The following is a 19,127-nucleotide window of genomic DNA, read 5'->3' on the forward strand; positions in this document are numbered from 1 at the left end:
TGATGTGATATAAAGTTTAAAAAATAAAATAAATCTTTTTAACTTTATTATTTATATGGCTATATCATTTATTAAGGATATTTTTTAAAATTAAATTATTACGAATTATAAAAAGATAGGAACATTTTTCTAGAATGAACTAAAACGGAAAGTGTGCTAGAGTAGTAATGATATAACCTATAGTTTATTTGTGAGAAAAATGTGATGATATATATATACGTGGATAAGCTTGAACCAAACCGGTTGGACCGGTTATATGGAGTTAGGGCAAACGAGAAACTCGGCACTATAAATAAATCGAAAATGAGAGCCAAAACGGTTAGGGCGTAAACGAAGAAACGAAGCCGAAGAAGAGGGCTCTTCTTTCGTGGAGAAGAATAATACTAATCTTATCCTTATTCTTATACCAAGGTACAAATTATATACATATTTTACTCTGTTTCTTCTCAGATCTAATTGATTTTACCCTAATTTGTTTCATCTGTAAGTTTAATTTCATTAATTTTTCTGTTTTGTTAATTGTTGAGATTTGATGAAGTTTTTTTGTTGTTAATTGTTGAGATTTGATGCTTATTGATGGTTTTATGATGAATAGATGGATCGGTACCAGAAAGTGGAGAAGCCAAGGGTTGAGACACCTATTGATGCGAATGAGATTCGGATTACTAGTCAGGGGAGGATGAGAAGCTATATCACTTATGCTATGACCTTGCTTCAGGTAATTTCTATTATAAAAATGTCATTTTTTTGTTTAGAAGAATCCCCCGTGTGCGCTGTTTTATTTTTTTGTTTTGTTATGTTATGTGCTTGTTTATGTGTTTTGTTTAGATGTGCTAAATTTGGTGAAATTGAAGTGGCGATGGAAAAATGGTTGTCTGATTGAAAGCATCCAATAGAAGAAGATCAAAATGTGTATAGTTTCGTGCAAATATTAAATTTGTTTTTTTCCTGCTTAGGTTGTATGGCTTTTTAGAAGAATCATCTTTATGCTCTGTGTTTTGTTTTTTAATGTTGTGTTATGTGCCTGTTTATCTGTTTTACTGCGGCCATTCTGTTGTATATGGTGCTATGTGTAGATATGCTAACTTTTGCTTATAAAATTTATCAGTAATAGTGGAAGGAAACTGAAGTGACAATGGAAATGTAATTGTTTGATTGAAAGCATCACATATAAGATTAAAAGTCTATAGTTTTAATTGATTATATATTGTGAAAATAATGAAATTTGTTACTTTTTCTGCTTAGCGCGGCGCCTTGTATAAATTTAAGGTTTTTCTTGGATGAATCCTCCGTGCTCTGTTTTTTATTTTGTTATGTTATGTTATGTGCTTGTTATCTGCTTCACTGCAGCCATGCTTTTATATATGATATGCTAAATTTGGCTTACATGGTTTATTAGTAATAGTGGATTGAAACTGAAGTGACGATGGAAAAATATTTGTTTGATGGGAAGCATCTTACAGAAGATTAAAATGTGTATAGTTTTAATTAATTATATATCTTGCAAATTATGACATTTGTGTAGATTCCTGAAAAAGTTACAAAACTTAGTTATTTATACCTTGCGTATGCCTGCATAGTGTGAATTCATGTTTTTACCACTCTATAATTGATATTATCCTGCGTGGTGTCACTCTTCAGAACTTGACATCCTTGTTGTTTATGCAAATATTTGTAGGAGAAAGAATCAGAGGAGATTGTGTTCAAGGCAATGGGCAGGGCAATCAACAAGACTGTGACAATTGTGGAATTGATTAAGGTAAAAAGTGAATGTTTCTCCTATATAGTTTCTGTTGTTTCTACCTATCTGATTGCTGATGGAATTTTGCATATTGGTATGGGGCTTGTGCAGAGGAGAATTGTTGGTCTTCACCAAGTAACGTCTATTACATCCACTGATATAACTGATACATGGGAACCCCTTGAAGAAGGCCTCCTACCGTAAGTGCATATTTGAAGCTTTAGGAATTAAGATGTGTTGCTGTATGTATTGCTCTAATTATATACATAACTGCTCTATTGGCTGCAGTCTCGAGACCACCAGGCATGTATCAATGATCACAATTACTCTCTCCAAAAAGGAGCTGGATAAGAATGCTGTTGGGTGAGTATTTTGGTCTTTACAGTCCCCCCCCCCCAAGCACATGAGGAAGTCAGATTTCGTTATTACTCATTGTTGAGTCTGTTATGTAATATTTCTATCTTAATCTTGAATGCATGTGGAATTAGATCTTCCTATTTTGAAGTGCTTCTATCTATGATGTAGATGGAATTTAAAATGTTAGTTTGATATATTATTATATCATATTACCAGTAATCGTAGGAAATATTAGATAGATGGTTGTAAAATCAGTTGGGCAGGAGGCGTTGTTTACAATATTGAAGAGTTCTTCACTTGTGTTGTCCACATTCACTGGGCTTGAGATATTTATGTCTCAAGTTCAATGGTTGTGCAAAACTAATAAATAATGTGGTCGTTGTGCATGTTTTATAATTTGGTGCGAGCAAATTGGTTTGCAAAACTTGTAGGCTCATGCTTTGCTCTCGCCTACAGGTACCAACAACCATTGCCAGCAGACCAGGTGAAAGTGTCAACAGATTTTGATTATGATGGAGGTTTGTTTCATTATAAATTTATCAATGGATGCAAATGTTGGTAGTATGTGAAACGCCATGGTCTTATTTGCTAATATTTGATTATTTAGAAGGATCTCCTAGTGGTGGACGAAGAGGCCGCGGTGGTAGAGGAAGGGGAAGGTCCAGAGGCTTTCCAGGTATGAATCTTTTGGAACTTTTACATAAAGGCTCTGATGATGATGTAAGATTTAAAGATATATTTCAGTTAATACCTGCAAATAGATGTTTTGATGCTTTCGGTAGTTTGCTTATTCTCAGTGCATGGGGCTCATTGGAGTTGCCCTCTATCTGTTCAATATTAAGTTGGAGTAGAAATCCTTTTACTGTTACCTTTCTAATTATTAATTTTTAAAAAAGCAAAACAAATATCACCTTTAAATGTAAGTTTGTTCTCTTCCTTTATGTAAAACCCAGACAGAGGAAGTATGCATTGATGTCTTGGTAAAGAGATTCATTGCTGGGATAGAGGAATTATGCGTACATGTCCTGGTAAAGGGATTCATTTCTAGGGAGATAAATCACCAAGTTCGATTCACAGCAGGGTTGAAATTAGGTGGATTCATCCAATATGCCTTGGTTGAGGCTCATACTGCTCCCGACACTGTCCTGATTAAAGATATAATTCAGCTGACACCTGCAAATATATGTTTTTGAAGTAATTTTCTGAATTAATGATGAGTGCTAAGCTTTCAGAAAGCCAATTGTCAACCCTTCTCTCAGCAACATCTAAAGTGCTTGTGTGTGTGCTTTTTGCTAAGAGGTAGATTTCGATCAAGTGAGGTAATATGCTCAAAATTACAATTTTGTAAACTTGAACAATTCGTTATGAATGCTTGAATGAAATATAGGCTTGTTTGAGATATGGGGGCAGATAAATGTTGTCTTAAAGATTCTTCATGCATACTTTCACTTTATGTTCTGAATTCCAGTTATATGTGCTTACAGTCACTGGCGTTTGAATGACATGTACAAGGAGTACTCTCTCTTGTTTTTCTTCACCATATTTTTAAATGACAACGTATGTCGGGAATGATGAAAGATAACAGGGATGCTCTCTGTCGATGTGTAATTGGCTGATTTTACCGAGTGCGAGTGTAAGTGGTTATTGTTCATGACATGCTGGCTGTTATCTTATCCAGGAAATGGATTTATGCCGTCTGAGTATGATGATGGTGGGTATGATCGCAATCGGAGCTATGGTAGGGGTAGGGGTCGAGGCAGAGGTCGTAGCTTCCGTGGCCGTGGAAGGGGAGGGTACAATGGTCCACAGGATGCCCAGCAAGATGGTGGCTTCTACAATCAAGAAGCTCCCATGCAGGGACGAGGTAGAGCTTTGCTGCCTTTCCATAGTTTGTGTTTGTTCTATGGTTTATTCTGCATATTTAGTCTAGGCGCACTGCTGCTGATACCCAACTGCCCTTCCTTACCCTTTCAAACCCAATGACCTTTATTTGATGCGATAGTTTTCCCTTCACTAGAGTAGTGGGCATTGTATGTGGTTTGTTTCATGCTGTAAACAGTTATGAACAATTTCTTGGAAATCCATGCTGGAATGGTTTATGCAATGCGCATGCTGTGGAGCTCCATTGGTTTCACAACTGAGAAGATGCATGTCCTAAGAGTAGACATTTTTGTTACTCCAACAACTGAGAAAAATTGTTAGTTATCTATACGATTTTTCTATTCTTGACATCTGTAGCTAAGATTTTTACTTTGTTGTAGGCCGTGGCCGTGGAAGGGGAACTCGTGGTAGGGGGCGTGGATTCAGATCTAATGGGCCGATCCAAGGTGGTGGTGCTTAAATTGTCAAGCTTGAAGAATACAGAGATTATGTGCTATGAGTGCCTGCTCCATGTTCTATGTTTTTCATTCCTTAGTTACTCCGTGTTAACAGTAGGTTATCTATCTGTAATCAGAGTAGACTAATTATAGAATTCAGGACCGCCCGTATGTGGTGATGCTTTTTTTTTCTTTGTTTTTCTTGATATCTTCTATCTTTATTCTCTGCTTGATTAGGTGGTTGATCAAGTGTAATTTCGTTAGTGAGCAGCACATTCTTTGATTTGTCTTTGTTTGTTGAAATGTTCAGTGTTGATCTTGTTCGTAAATTTGCCTTGTTTTTAGGTGGCAGAAGACCTCCAATTGCATATTTTCTGTTGCTCTTTATTAGCAAGTGAAATAAGTCTTAAGCTTTTACAATGACGTTGATTATCATAGATTTGTGTATGCTTCTTATTGAGCAGTGGAATATGTGACATTTACAGTGGGGAATGGTGAAATGGGCTTCTCACCTCTTTTAAAGAACTTGTGATTGTTGGTTAGTGATGAGTCAGTGTCGGTTGATTGTGTGAAAATAGTTCCTGATGTTGAACTATGAACGGGGGCTGCGATTCCCCACCACCTCTTTGATCTGTCTAAGGGTTGTAGTGGAAGATCTTATCGTAATTGTATTTGAGCATCATTATGATCGCCTATATTTTGCATGCTCTGTCGCCTTAAGTTTCACTGTGTTATAGTGCGTTTGTTTTGGTTCTTGAGAATGGTTGCTACTTGCTACTTTTATTCTTGCCGATGGGTCTACATTCATGATTCATCTGTGTGTTAATAATGTGTGATTATGGGTAGAGAAGGATGGTTATTTTTTTTTGTAATGGAAAAGTATACAAGTAAAAAAAGAAAATGTAGGATCTGTAATCATGTCTGTATTTCATCTTTGGTTCGGCACAAGTAATGGAAAGATGATTTAGCTTCTTCAAAGAATTTCTTGTATCTTAATGAGCCATACAAAGGAAACATAAGACAAAACTATTGAGATGAAGATCTTATTAATGAATAGCAAAGTACTAACAATAGTTACGTCTTAGTTAAAACTAAGTTGGGATAGGACATATGTTTAAAACTAAGTTGGGATAGGATATATGTTTGACTTATTGTTCATGTCGCTCCATTTAAATCTGTTCTAATCTAAAAATACAAAAACTTAAATCTTGTGTACCCTATGTGGGTTTATTAGAATTTAGTAGCTTTTGCATAAATCTTGCATGTATGTTCAGTTTCAGATTGACAATTCAATTCAGTCGAACACTAGAAGGATGAATCCAACTCAGAATATGAAGTACTAAAAGATTACTATTCTCCTGTTACCGTGATTGTTTGCACATATATTTTGATTGAATTAGTGAGATAATAGAAATAGTACTCCACTTGTTTTTCACACGAACAAATCAAGACCCTTAAACTTCAAATTCTTAATCTTTGTCTCCGACTCCTATCTCAGTCTATAAAGTAAACGTTTTAATACTTGGATGATGTAAATGTGACGATATAAAAAAGAAGAATCACAACTAAATTAACTATAAAACACATGAGTTTTCAAGAAGTCATACAAGTTGGCTTTTGTTTTTGCCAATTTAACAAGGAAAGGATAATCTATATATGGAATTGTAAAAATAATGGACCAGTCAATTGTGGTGCCCTTCTTTTCTTTTTTACATCCTCTTTTTCTGCTAAATTTGTCTCGTTGACATTCTTCAATATCAGTTTCATCAAGTTTAATTAATCAACATTTTTCATAATGCAATTTGCATATTAATTTATTATTTGAATAACTGGAAACAATCATTTGATCTAAACAGATCATCAACCTTGAACCATTCAAAGTTCTAATTACTTGTTAAAATGTCCAAATGATTAGCATTGATGATTCAACAGTGCTCTACTTGATTGTATTATAATAGTCCCATTTTTGTGGTGGTGTTTGACTGGTCACAAATTTAACGAACAAAAAAAGAATTTGTGATCTGAAATAAGCAATATATATTTTAGGTTATAGATTTTCTATTAGTTATGTTTGCTTATCGGGTTTTGGATAAACTACTCAACAATGGGGACGGTGATGTGTATGCAGTTTACTCCTATTTTGAGAAGGAAGACTGACTATTTCTGATAGACCGTTGGCTCAAGTAAAATATATAAGTTTATAAAACAAATACAATAATGTAGAAGTCAAACTGAAAACAATGAAGAAGAGAACCGTTGCAACAAAAAAAATAGTGATGATCGAATCCAAGGAGATGAGAAAATCAAAGAAAAAGATAGTAATAAAAGCAATATTAACAATGAAACTAGACAAAAGTCGATTAACTACTAACCTCACCCTAATTAACTAAGGATTGAGAAAATAAGAAAGTACTAAAAAAATATGATATACTATTTGACATGAAGGAAGTAATAAGAATTTAGTTGTCTTTACCGATTAAATATAACTAAAAAACTTAATGTTTTTTAAATGGGAAATCATTTACTAGTATTTTTGTTTCAAATTATCCTTAATTTTCTTTTTAGTGTATTAATCAAGTAAAATATTTAAGAAGAAATTACTGATAATTCAGATATTAATGATTTAAAGTTATGAAATATATTTTGTAAAAGCTGTGTACAAAAATTTAAAAGACGAATGGATAATAATATATATGGACCTGAAATATTATATTATTGGTCGTTAGACGTGATTTTCTACCAGAAATACCTCTATTCCACGTGTCTACGTACTGTTTGTCCCTTTTGACCATTTATTATCACAAACCATATGGTAGGTATTTTTTTTAATCTAAAAAAAAAAAAAAACAAGAACCATAAAATTATATGGTGCATATTCAAAAGAGTGGACTCTATGGCCAACTATGTTTTGCATGTAAAAATAGTTGTGGTGGAATAGATACGAGTCTTCGATCTATCAGAATTAATTAAAGATCTTAGTTTGAAAATTGAGTATGGAATTAAATTTTGATAGAGTCTAATTCCTTATTTGTATGATATATGTCGTGTAAATTTGAATTAATTAAATCATATTAATATGAATATCAGATTCAGATGAAAAACGAAAATAAAATTATGTTAGCTTGACGGTGGAGACAACAATCACATGGGTAGTTTCATGAATTTTCAATATTGGAACTCATCAAAAACATTTTTTTTTCATTCTTTTATTTTCTTGCAGGATAGAATTTTTCAATTTGATAAAGTCTCAAGACCAAAAATAAAGACATGTTTCTACTTTTTCTCCAAACACGCCGTTAATTAAGGCATAATTTGGTGTAAATTAAATGAGGAAAGACTTATTGATTAACCAACCTTATGACCAAAGAATCAAATAAATTCACAATTTTTTTAATTAAATGGAAATGCTTTCACATTTGTGGTTGAAAAGTTAATAATTATAAGTCACTTGAAATAAATAAGTAATAATAGGTGAAGACCTTATTTCATCATTTATATCTATTTCTTTTAACCATGTTTCACCGATTCAATTCAATATTTATTTTTCAGAAGTTTAGTTAAATATACTATGATTAACAACACCTAATCTTCAATCAAGAACTCATGCATTATATTTTTCACGTACGATTACTAAATATTATATTCTATAACAGTAAAATCACAAATCCATCTGCCTCAAATATATAATATTTCAAAGGTGTACTATGTCCATGAATACTCACCGTCCAAGATGGTAGATTAGCAAAAAATATAATCAAGATGAATCATAGTATAATTCTTTTAACTTAATAAAATTATACCTAATCTGACATCTAAAAAGGGTATTTAGCAACCTAGACTTGTAATATAAGAGAATAAATGCATAATTAATATTGTTGTTATTATGTAATTGGACCACATAGACAAATATAGAATAGTATAGTAACTAATTAAAGAAGGGCCTAAAAACATAAACATGTGCAATACACATGAGTATGATGGGACATATGCACGTAATGTCAAAGCAAAGCCATGTGAGGTTGCAAAATTTATATAAATTGACAGAAAATATATTTATATTTTATTATATTATCCTAACTGAAACATTGAATAAAATCACTTTCTCAGTTCAATTTATTTGCCTTTAATTTCATTATCACTCGTATTTGTTTGCTTTGATTATCACATTATTTTGTTATCGTTACTTTTCTTTCTTATGAATATTGTGTACTACTTCAGTTTATGTGTTTCCTTTTTCAAGCAGCTTTAAAATACTTTATTTAAGTTTGGGTATGTCGAAACAACCTCTCTATTTTTATGAAGTAAAAATAAGATCTACGCTTATTCTATCTTTCTCAGACCGTCACTTATAGAATTACACCGAATATGTTATTGGTGTTATTGTTGATGTTGTCTTAATTTGTTTGGCTTGATTTAGAATCAAACTAACTAATGATCGGTGTGTGAATTTGAATATAGAATTTCTAATTATTATTATTTAAAATAAAATTTATATATTTAAAAATTACATAAAAATACTACAAGTCTTTATAATTAATAACTCTATTTTAAAAAAAATTATGATTCAAAAGAAATATTTTAACCATTCAAATAGTAACTAAGAATTTAAGACAAATAAATTAAAATAGAGTCACAAAGGGTGTAATATTATTTGTTGCACAAACAAACAAGAATTCACATTGGAAAAAAATAAGATAAAATTGAGACAAAATTTTGAGATGTGATTTTGATCTACAACTGATTCAGTGGCAAAACCCATGTGGCTAGGAGAATAAGTTTGATATATTAGAACATGGCTCATAATTGAATAAGATCATGACATTTTTCTCATTTTTATACACTAAAATTACTATTTAAGAATTATTTGTTTTTTGTTTTCCATTCACCGACATATCCAAATTCACTTTTTCCCCATAATGTTAAAAATTTAACTCAAATATACACACTGTTTTAATCTACTTACTCGTGAATCTTTATAAAATTATCGAATTTATAATTAAATCATTGAGTGTAGTTTTACATTCGTAACATTGTTTTATATACCTTAAGATTAAATATGATCATCGTATAGTTAATCCTTACAGGGTCAGACTCAACAATGTGATTTACGAATTCAACCGAACTAATAGCTTAGATTCAAATTATATATTTGTTGCTCTAATAAGTAAAAATTATTACTATAATTTAAATTTCATAAACTAAAAATTTCGATTTCAACCTTTAATGAGTTGCAATTTCTTTTTAAAAAATAAATGTGGTGTCCTTTTTTTCTTCACAAACAAGTTGCAATGTTCACATGTGAGGTTGTTTGCATTAAATAGCCAAACTTTCCCTATAAAAGTATCAGCTACTTTACTTGGCTTAACCATTATTTCTACAACACATACCATTTCTTTTTCCTCAAATTTTCTTCTATTTTTCTTAAGAAAATGGCCAAAATTGGCATTTTAACATTAGGTTTCATATTTGTTTTTTGTAACATTTTGGTTAGTACTGCAAATGCCTTCTCTGCTTCTGGATGGATGAGTGCTCATGCTACTTTTTATGGAGGATCTGATGCTTCTGGCACAATGGGTTAGTTTTGCAAAATTTTGTATATGAAGAATTACACTTGGTTTGCTCTTTTATACAACACTCTTTTCTTTTTAATCTGTTATAGAAATAACTATATAATTTTATCTCTAATCATGACATACTACTCTTATAGCTATAGAAATGTCGTGTGTCATATTTAAGACCATAATTTTTAGGTATACTTTTGATATATCATGAAATTCTTTATATTGTTTTAAATTTCACGTTCCTTCAAATATTTTGTGAAGTCAAAATTTGAAACTTGTGAATTTGTAGTTTTGGTCTTTTTGAGTCACTAGATTCTAAATTGATAGTAGTATATATAAATTTCTTGAGTCACATATAAAGTATTAGTCAAATTAGTGAATTCTGTCAAACTCGCTTCTTACCCTTTAGCTCTGTCTATCCCTCCGTCACATGAGAGAGTAGTGAAAAAGATATGGATCTTTTTTAAAAGCCCAAATTTTATTTTTACAAAAATTTTGTGCTCAATCAAATACCGTTCTACGAAATAAGACAGTAGGATAGTAATAATGATATGAATTTTGATTATTAACAAATGATTGTTTGGAACAGGGGGTGCTTGTGGCTATGGGAACTTGTACTCAACAGGTTATGGTACAAACACTGCTGCATTAAGTACTGCATTGTTCAATGATGGGGCATCATGTGGTCAATGTTACAAAATTATGTGTGATTATAATCAAGATTCTAGATGGTGCATAAAGGGAGCATCTATAACAATTACAGCCACTAATTTTTGTCCACCAAATTTTGCACTTCCTAGCAATAATGGTGGATGGTGCAATCCACCAAGGCCACATTTTGACATGGCTCAACCTGCTTGGGAACACATTGGTATTTACAGAGGTGGCATTGTTCCTGTCATGTACCAAAGGTACCCTTTTCTTACTGTTCTGTCAGTTTTAATTTGTTTGTCTGGTTTTAATTTGACATGAAGTTTAAGAACGTAAAAAAGATTTCTGAATGTAGTGGGCTTAAGTTAAAGATATATAGAACAGATTACAATGTTTTTAAATATTGTGGTCAGTCTTAAACATGTCATATAAAATTCAGAATTAAAGAATTGTCAAAAAAGAAAAAGTGACATTTGTTTTGAAATGGAAAAGTAATAAACAAATCGAAATGAAAAGAATATGATTTAAGGTTGTCTGGTTTATCCCAAAAAAATATGATTTGTCGAATTTGTTTAAGCTTGAACGAATTGATATATCCATGGGTCCCAAGTTGGATGGGCTAGATTATAAATGTAACATTTGCATAAATAACCACTTTCTGCGGCTATTTAAAATTTGTCCCTAAATAGCCTAGTGGGCGATATTTTGTCTACAAAAAGGAGAACTCGTCCAACTACTTTTAAAGACAATTTATTTCACTTAACTAACACAGAGTGAATTTAAAGAGTAGCCTCAAAGTAGGCTATAAAATTAAAGAGGTATAAATACTTTCATTATTTAGCCCAACTTGGCCTGTTTATCTTGATTCAAAAAAATTCTAGATGGATTATGCCTCAACCATTTTAACACGTTCAAATTCAACTCAAACCACATATTTTGACACAATATTTACTTATAATAATAATATATCCAGTTAAATTAGGCTAATAGTGTAAGAGTTCTATACACTATTCATATACTATATACATTTCAATAGACAATATATACTATCAAATCTCTTTATAATATCATTTGTCCTGATATGTTGACCACTATCATATAATATAACATAGCATGAAATACCAATTTCAGTGAAAACATGTTGCTATAAACGATAACTGTTATAGAGAAGTCTGACTGTAACGTAATATTTGTGTGTTTGCAGGATTCCTTGTGTGAAAAAAGGTGGAGTTAGATTTACAATAAATGGAAGGAACTATTTTGAGCTATTAATGATAAGCAATGTAGGAGGGGCTGGATCAATTCAATCAGTACAAATTAAAGGTTCAAGAACCAATTGGATGGCAATGGCTAGAAATTGGGGGGCCAATTGGCAATCAAATGCATTTCTTAATGGACAATCTTTGTCATTTAAGGTCACAACATCAGATGGTGTCACTAAAACATTCTTAAATGTTGCTTCATCCAATTGGCAATTTGGGCAAACATATTCAAGCTCTATTAACTTTTAATTTTTTTTAAAAAAAAGTCGAAAAGTTCGGGATTTGAAGTTTATGAGTTTATATATATACGTGTGATAGGCAGCGGCGTGCTTACTGTTTTACTGAAAGCAGCCCGCCCCCTTCCTCTGTCTTCTTTTATTCGATATTCGAAATATACTGGCTCGATTATTGATGAAGTAAGTTCATGAACTCTAGTCCGAAGGTGCTGGAAACATAAATATATTTGAAATTTATTGTGTGTATGTAGTGTAGTGTGAAATTTGAAATTTTTATTTTTTATATATCAAAAGAATTAAATAATTAAGACACTTTGTCTTTGATGCAAATGTTTGTAGGTGTATCAAACATATATACTAAGCTTGTATTGTAATAAGGTCATGTTATACATATATTTTATCAAATGTTCCTATGTTTTGCTTCAAAATTACTCTCTTCGTCTCTAACTATTTGTTATGAATTCTAAAATTGTCTCAACTTACTTGTCCTTGTAGAAATTCAAGATGATTTTTTTTTCATTTTACCTTTAGTATATAGTAATTGTTTTGAAGACTATTGATAATACTTCAATTATGGAGTAATGTCACATTAATAGAGTAAAATATTTAATAAAGAGATTATTCTTAAAACATAAATAAATGTTAAAAAAAAACAAAATCCTTCTTAATTAATAAATACTTTTTTGTAAGAAACATGTAAAAAAAAAAGAAATACATCAGATAATTAAAGATGAAAAGAGTAATTTCTAAATTAGTTAGATTAATAAATTTCTAACACAATATAATTATTACAGAAAACCCCATCCACAAATGAGTAATAATAGCATTCCACTTTAAAGTAAAGTGAGCTATTATATAATTAGATGTCATTTTGCTTGTTTCTGTTCAACTCTATATCCAATTATTAACATTGAGACAATTACATTTCTGTTCAAAGTACATATGAGATTTTGGACCTTTTCTTGTTTTGGTTCAACCCAATATTATATCCCCAATAAAAAACATTAGCCTTCCTCTTTAAAGTAAATTTGTCATTTTGCTTATCCACTTTGCATCAACCACTCAAAACCTAAAATCAATATATTTTGACCCAATTGTGCTAATTCATTTCCTTGGACTTAAACAACATCAATATTAGTTATTAGACCAGTAAGTATAATTGAGTTGGTGTAGCATATGATATTTTATAAGAGTTTAGGGATTGATGCTTTTTGTCAACGCCTTTTTAGTCGAGTTGGTCACACCAAGCTTATCTAGTGCGGTTTATGTCTCCTCTGTAGTTTGGAAAATATTGTACAAAAATGAGTTTCCCTAATGTGTACCTGAAGTGTAGCAATTGCATGTAAGCTTCTCCGAGAGCTTCCAAATATATATAGCAATAAATCTAGTGTAATCGCACAAAAGAAGTAACAATAATTCAATATTTTAACTTAAAGAAGAGACTGATTTATTTAACTTTTATAAGAAAGAAATAAGAAGGTAATGGGTGTTTAGTAGTAACAAAAGACTTTGTATCGAATAATTAAGAGTTGAGACTATATATAATGGTAAAAAATTTATTAGCACCATTATTACATTAAATGAATAGATGCATAATATATGTTTGCTAAGATATTATTACTATCACTTAATTATATTTTATATATAGTTTTACCCTATCAAATTATTTTAGCATAAGATAATAATACGATTTGTCGTAAATGTGCAAGTGAATATGTAATTTTTCGATAGAGACTATACATAATGATAAAAACTTATTCGCACGGTGATTACATCAAACTTTTTTTTTCTTTTCACTTCACTAGCTTGTTTTTCATGTACGTATTTTACATAAACCAAATTTGTATATTTTTTAAAAAAGATTGCCGACTTGCGGCAAGCCAACTCTTTAATGAATAATAATTGAGAGAAGTAGTTAGTTAAATTAAGTGGATATTTATTTATTTATTCAGTATATATTAATTAAAAGAGTTATATCACTTTATACCATAAACATGTATACTTCCCTACTCTACATAAGAGAGTTGTTAAATTTTCTATTACAATTAAGTGTAATGTGGTCTACATATTACTTGCACATATATATTTTGGTGACAAAATTTTGAAAAGTTGGTGCATTATTTAGTTAGTTTGGAAATTGAGGCAGCTAAGTTTTTAATGAAAACTTGAAAAAAAAATTAAAGCTTGATGCATCAGTTTGCCTAGTGCAATTTATATATTTTTTGTTTGGTTTGTGAGATATTACATTTCAATAGAGTTTATTCGGACCAGATCTAAATAATAACGATTGTAGATCACCTTCTTACCCAAAGAAATTGTGTTAATATTATGAGTCTGTTTGGATAGACTTAAAAAAAGTAGTTAAAAAATAAAAAAGTAGAGGGAGTCCTATTTTTTATTTAAAACTTATTTTAAGTTATTTTAACCTTGCCAAAACACTCCAAAAATCTAAAAATTACTTTAAAATAGGTTTGACCAATTTTTAAGTCAATCCAAACAGGCTCTATATCATACTACTTTAATTTTACGTAAATTATCTCATTGAAGTCTTAAATATTTGTCACAATTTTTTTTTAATCTTGAATCGATTAGCGTATGAGCCACTTATTCACTTGACTAACTCCCCATTTTTTGCAAACAAAAATAAAATGGATGATTAATTATTAGAACCGTTTTTAATAATTATGAAAAGTTGGAAATTTTGAAAAGTGGTTGCATTATTTTTAGTTGTTTAGAAATTGAGACAGCTTATCTTTCAAATGAAAACTAATTGGAATTTTTTTAAGCTCGTCACATAAGTTTGTCTAATACGATTTATATTTTTTTTGTGTGGTTGGCAAGTTATTACATTCGAACAGGTTCACCCAAAGTGCACCTGAAGAATACCGACCGTGGGTAAAAAATAATTTGTGTTGTCATTGGATTTTAGTTTTCGTACCAAATTAAAGTCATAAAAATTACCACAATATTCACTTGACTAACTCCCAGTTTTTTGCAAACAAAATTTTAATGGATGATTATCGTTTTTTACTTAGCAAATGAACATGGCACTTGTTTAATTGGCTAACTCCCATATGAAAATCGAGAAACTATTATTGTTTAAGACAAAAAAAAAAAACTCAAAATTCAAATTGATTAATAAATTAAATCTCTTTCTCTCTAATTAAGTTTCCAAAACAAAATTAAAATGGGTAATTATTTCCCTAAATATCGGAACTGAGATTTGTTTTTCCTGGCTCAAGAAAATGAACATGTCTAATATATATATATAATTAAATAAAAATGTGTTAATCTTGATTCCCATGTGGGTATTAAGCAACCATTGGTTTTCCCCTTTGTGTCTTAGTTGCCAATAAAATTAAAATTAGTGATTATTAGAACTTGGATCTTTTTTTTTTTGCTCAAGACAAGAACTGAGTTATTTTATTTTTTAAAATAATGTGTTAAATAACAACTCCAATTTTAATTGTTACCAAACTTTGCTAACAAACATATGATTAGATTCCAATAACAACTTTTCATATATTTTTTAATTTTTTCCTCTTATGTTTTCCCTTTAAATACTCATAGCATAGTTCCTTAACTCTCACACTCAATTAACCACAATCAATATACTATTAGCTTTCAATTTCTGATAATTTTGATGGCATTACAAAGATTTCTTGTTGTTTTTGTAATTATTTTTGTGTTATTTTCATGTGTAAATGCACTTAGCTCCAATTACTATGATCAAACATGTCCAGATGCAGAATCAACTATTAGACAAGTTGTTAAAAAAGCAATGTCAAATGATAAAACAGTTCCAGCTGCTCTTTTAAGGATGCACTTCCATGATTGTTTCGTCAGGGTACGTAAAATTTATTTCTACTCCTATATATAAACAAATTTTTTAAATATTGTACTTTATTAACTTATGTAGTTTAACCTATAATAGTATATAATATTAGTTATCATTTTATTTTGTTATATATTAATGAGATACGATATAATGTCAGCTAATTAATCACTAGCTTTTGCTAGAATAATATCGTAAAATCAAAGAGGAAGAAGAATTTCATCATAGAGGGAACAATGTGTTAACTTAAAGGGCTAAATAACTCCCTTAAAGGGAACAATGTTTACCTCTTAGATGACTAATATAATGTTAATTTATTTACATGTAAATCAATTAAGATGAGCTAAGATTGAGCGATATAATCAGATTCATATAGCCGGTTATATATAATTATTGTATAAATATCTTTTACACTATCAGAACGTGAAAATATGTACTTTCATTTAAGATGATTATTTTATGTTGTAATATTAGGACATAGTATATACTATATGGTAATTAATTGTTAACTAACTTATGGTATTTTTTGCCTTAAATTTTTATGAAGGGTTGTGATGGGTCTGTGCTGTTGAATTCAACAAAAAACAACCAAGCAGAGAAAGATGGACCTCCAAATATTTCATTACATTCTTTTTATGTTATTGATGTTGCTAAGAAACAAATTGAAAATATGTGTCCTGACGTTGTCTCCTGTGCTGATATTTTGGCTCTTGCAGCTAGAGATGTTGTCACTCTTGTGAGTTCTTTTACAACTTTTTAAATTTTCGGCGTGTGAAATTTACTGACTCGACTAATTTAAATTTGTGTCATAGAAAACTATATTTAAAACAAAATGAAGAAGAATACAATGCTACAATAATACCACGTAACTATTAGGGATCATTTGATAGTGTGTATGATAATAAAACCAAATAAGGTGTTTAATAATGTTGGAATTAGTTGTGTTGACATCATCATTTGTCGATCGTTTGATTAGTTGTATTAATTGAATAGGGTGTACTAGAATAGAAATAGTAATCCCACCCCACCCCACCATCGTATTAATAATGTCATGGTTTACTATGTTAAGAATAATACTTAATATAGTGTATAACTAATGCAACTATATATAAGTTGAAAACACTGTCAAACAAGAGCTAATACATTATTGTTTAATTTCTCTAACACCTTCCGCCAAACGACAAATTACTTTCAAAATATGTAGACAATGCACAAATGCATGTTTTATAATCATGGTGTTGTAGTCGGTCAGTTTGTGTGTGCACCTCGACTAGTCTAAATTCTAAGGGGTATATGTTACCTCTCACCGACATACATATCTAGTAACTTTGTCTATCAAGACTCAGACAGATAAGAAAATATCACCTAGTATTCTTTCCTTTGCTAGAATTTAAACCTGAATTCCGATAATTCTCAACCCATTTCATCATTATTATAAATAAATTTTATGTTGTTTTCTAGAGGTTATCAAGACTAATGTTGAAATTGTTTCCGATTATTCTCAACCCATTTCATCATTATTATAAATAAATTTTATGTTATTTTCTAGAGGTTATCAAGACTAATGTTGAAATTGTTTCCGATAATTCTCAACCCATTTCATCATTATTATAAATAAATTTTATGTTATTTTCTAGAGGTTATCAAGACTAATGTTGACATTGTTTCCGATAATTCTCAACCCATTTCATCATTATTATAAATAAATTTTATGTTATTTTCTAGAGGTTATCAAGACTAATGTTGAAATTGTTTATTGGGCCAATTGTTTTAGTCTGGTGGACCTTATTGGGCCGTACCAAAAGGTAGAAAAGATGGACGAATTTCTATAGCCAGTGAAACAAGACAATTACCTGGCCCAAATTCCAACATCTCTCAATTGCAACAAAGCTTCTCCCAAAGAGGCCTTACTTTGGATGATTTGGTTGCACTTTCAGGTAAACACTCTCTATAATTTACGAGTTAATTTCACGTATAATCACTCAATTTTTTCTATATCATAATAAAATTACCAAATTATTTCTTATGACGAAAAAAAAAAGCCATTCAATTTTATCTTAATATCATAAAAGACACTAAATTGTTTTTGTAACAAAAAAAAACACTTAGATTTACCTTAGTATCACAAAAAGTCACTGAATAGTTCTTTTATATCTAAAATGTAATTCATTTTTGTAAAATGACTTTTTGTGATCTTTGGGAAAATTTGACAAATATTTTGCTTACGAAAAATAGTTTAATGACTTTATATATAATAAAAAATACTAAGACAAAGTTGAGTATAGTTCAAAATGGTCAAAATACCCCTTAAACTCGCATTGAATTTGAATCCCACCATTCAACTCTCTTTTTTTCATTTTAATACTTTAAAATCCAATGTGAGGTTAGGGGGCATTCAAATAAATCTGATTATATAAATATTTTTGCTTTTTTTCATATTCAGGAGGACACACTCTTGGATTTTCTCATTGTTCATCCTTCCGAAACAGAATCGAAAAATTCGATAGCAAAAATGACGTCGATCCAACCCTAGACGCATCGTTTGCAGCTAATTTAAAGAAAATATGCCCCCTTAAAAACACAACAAAAAATGCAGGGGCTACGATGGATACTACGACATTTTTATTCGATAACGCATATTATAAGTTAGTATTGCAAAAGAAAGGTCTGTTTTCTTCGGATTCAAATTTACTCACAAATTCAAGAACCAAAACACTTGTTTCAAAGTTTGCCAATTCCCAACACGAGTTCTTTAAAGCTTTTGCTGATTCAATGATTAAGATGAGTAGTATCAGTGGTTCCGGTCAAGAAATAAGGCGTGATTGTAGATTTGTTAATTGAAGCTTTGTTAGAGGTCTTGAGTTCAACAATTGATGTGGAGTCCTTTTTTACTGGAAAACGTTTTATTGTTTAATGTGACACTTTCGGGGCAGAAATGACTTGTAATTTGTCTTTTGGTTGGGCTTTTTATTCATTTGTGGGGGTAATAATATGTAAAATGTGTGTTTCTAAAGATTGAGAAGAGTTTGTGAAGGGATTAATTTGAGGATGGTGTGTCTTGAATCTTTATATTGATTTGATTGTAAATCTACAAAAATAAATAAATTCTTGTTTTTTTTTAATTTGATTTCATTGGATATCCACTTATGTGAAATGAAAGTACTCT

General features: G+C 30.5%; 3 protein-coding genes across 4 annotated transcripts; all 3 read left to right on the plus strand.

The window, feature by feature from the left end:
• Window positions 1-253: 253 nt before the first annotated feature.
• LOC125827969 (uncharacterized) lies at window positions 254-4,745 on the plus strand. 2 transcript variants are annotated; one of them, XM_049507303.1, is made up of 9 exons: window positions 254-411; window positions 596-718; window positions 1,679-1,759; window positions 1,853-1,941; window positions 2,030-2,104; window positions 2,555-2,616; window positions 2,706-2,774; window positions 3,777-3,962; window positions 4,360-4,745. In XM_049507303.1, the coding sequence occupies exons 2-9, from the start codon at window positions 596-598 to the stop codon at window positions 4,437-4,439; spliced, it is 765 nt and encodes a 254-aa protein (XP_049363260.1). In that variant the 5' UTR covers window positions 254-411; the 3' UTR covers window positions 4,440-4,745. The 2 variants fall into 2 exon arrangements, with proteins under 2 accessions (XP_049363260.1, XP_049363261.1); XM_049507304.1 differs by having other exon boundaries at window positions 2,709-2,774.
• Window positions 4,746-9,783: 5,038 nt separating this feature from the next.
• Window positions 9,784-12,142, plus strand: LOC125827968 (expansin-A11). Its single transcript, XM_049507302.1, has 3 exons — window positions 9,784-9,990; window positions 10,567-10,888; window positions 11,833-12,142. Exons 1-3 carry the CDS (start codon window positions 9,846-9,848, stop codon window positions 12,137-12,139), a joined length of 774 nt encoding a protein of 257 aa, XP_049363259.1. The 5' UTR covers window positions 9,784-9,845; the 3' UTR covers window positions 12,140-12,142.
• A 3,585-nt stretch (window positions 12,143-15,727) lies between these two features.
• On the plus strand, window positions 15,728-18,802 carry LOC125827820 (peroxidase 64-like). The gene is made up of 4 exons (XM_049507166.1): window positions 15,728-15,973; window positions 16,509-16,697; window positions 17,736-17,898; window positions 18,405-18,802. Exons 1-4 carry the CDS (start codon window positions 15,770-15,772, stop codon window positions 18,800-18,802), a joined length of 954 nt encoding a protein of 317 aa, XP_049363123.1. The 5' UTR covers window positions 15,728-15,769.
• Window positions 18,803-19,127: the final 325 nt, after the last annotated feature.

This window comes from Solanum verrucosum, unplaced genomic scaffold (genome assembly GCF_900185275.1).
Source record: "Solanum verrucosum unplaced genomic scaffold, falcon-dt-bn FXZP01000064.1, whole genome shotgun sequence".
In the NCBI taxonomy this organism is placed as follows: domain Eukaryota; kingdom Viridiplantae; phylum Streptophyta; class Magnoliopsida; order Solanales; family Solanaceae; genus Solanum; species Solanum verrucosum.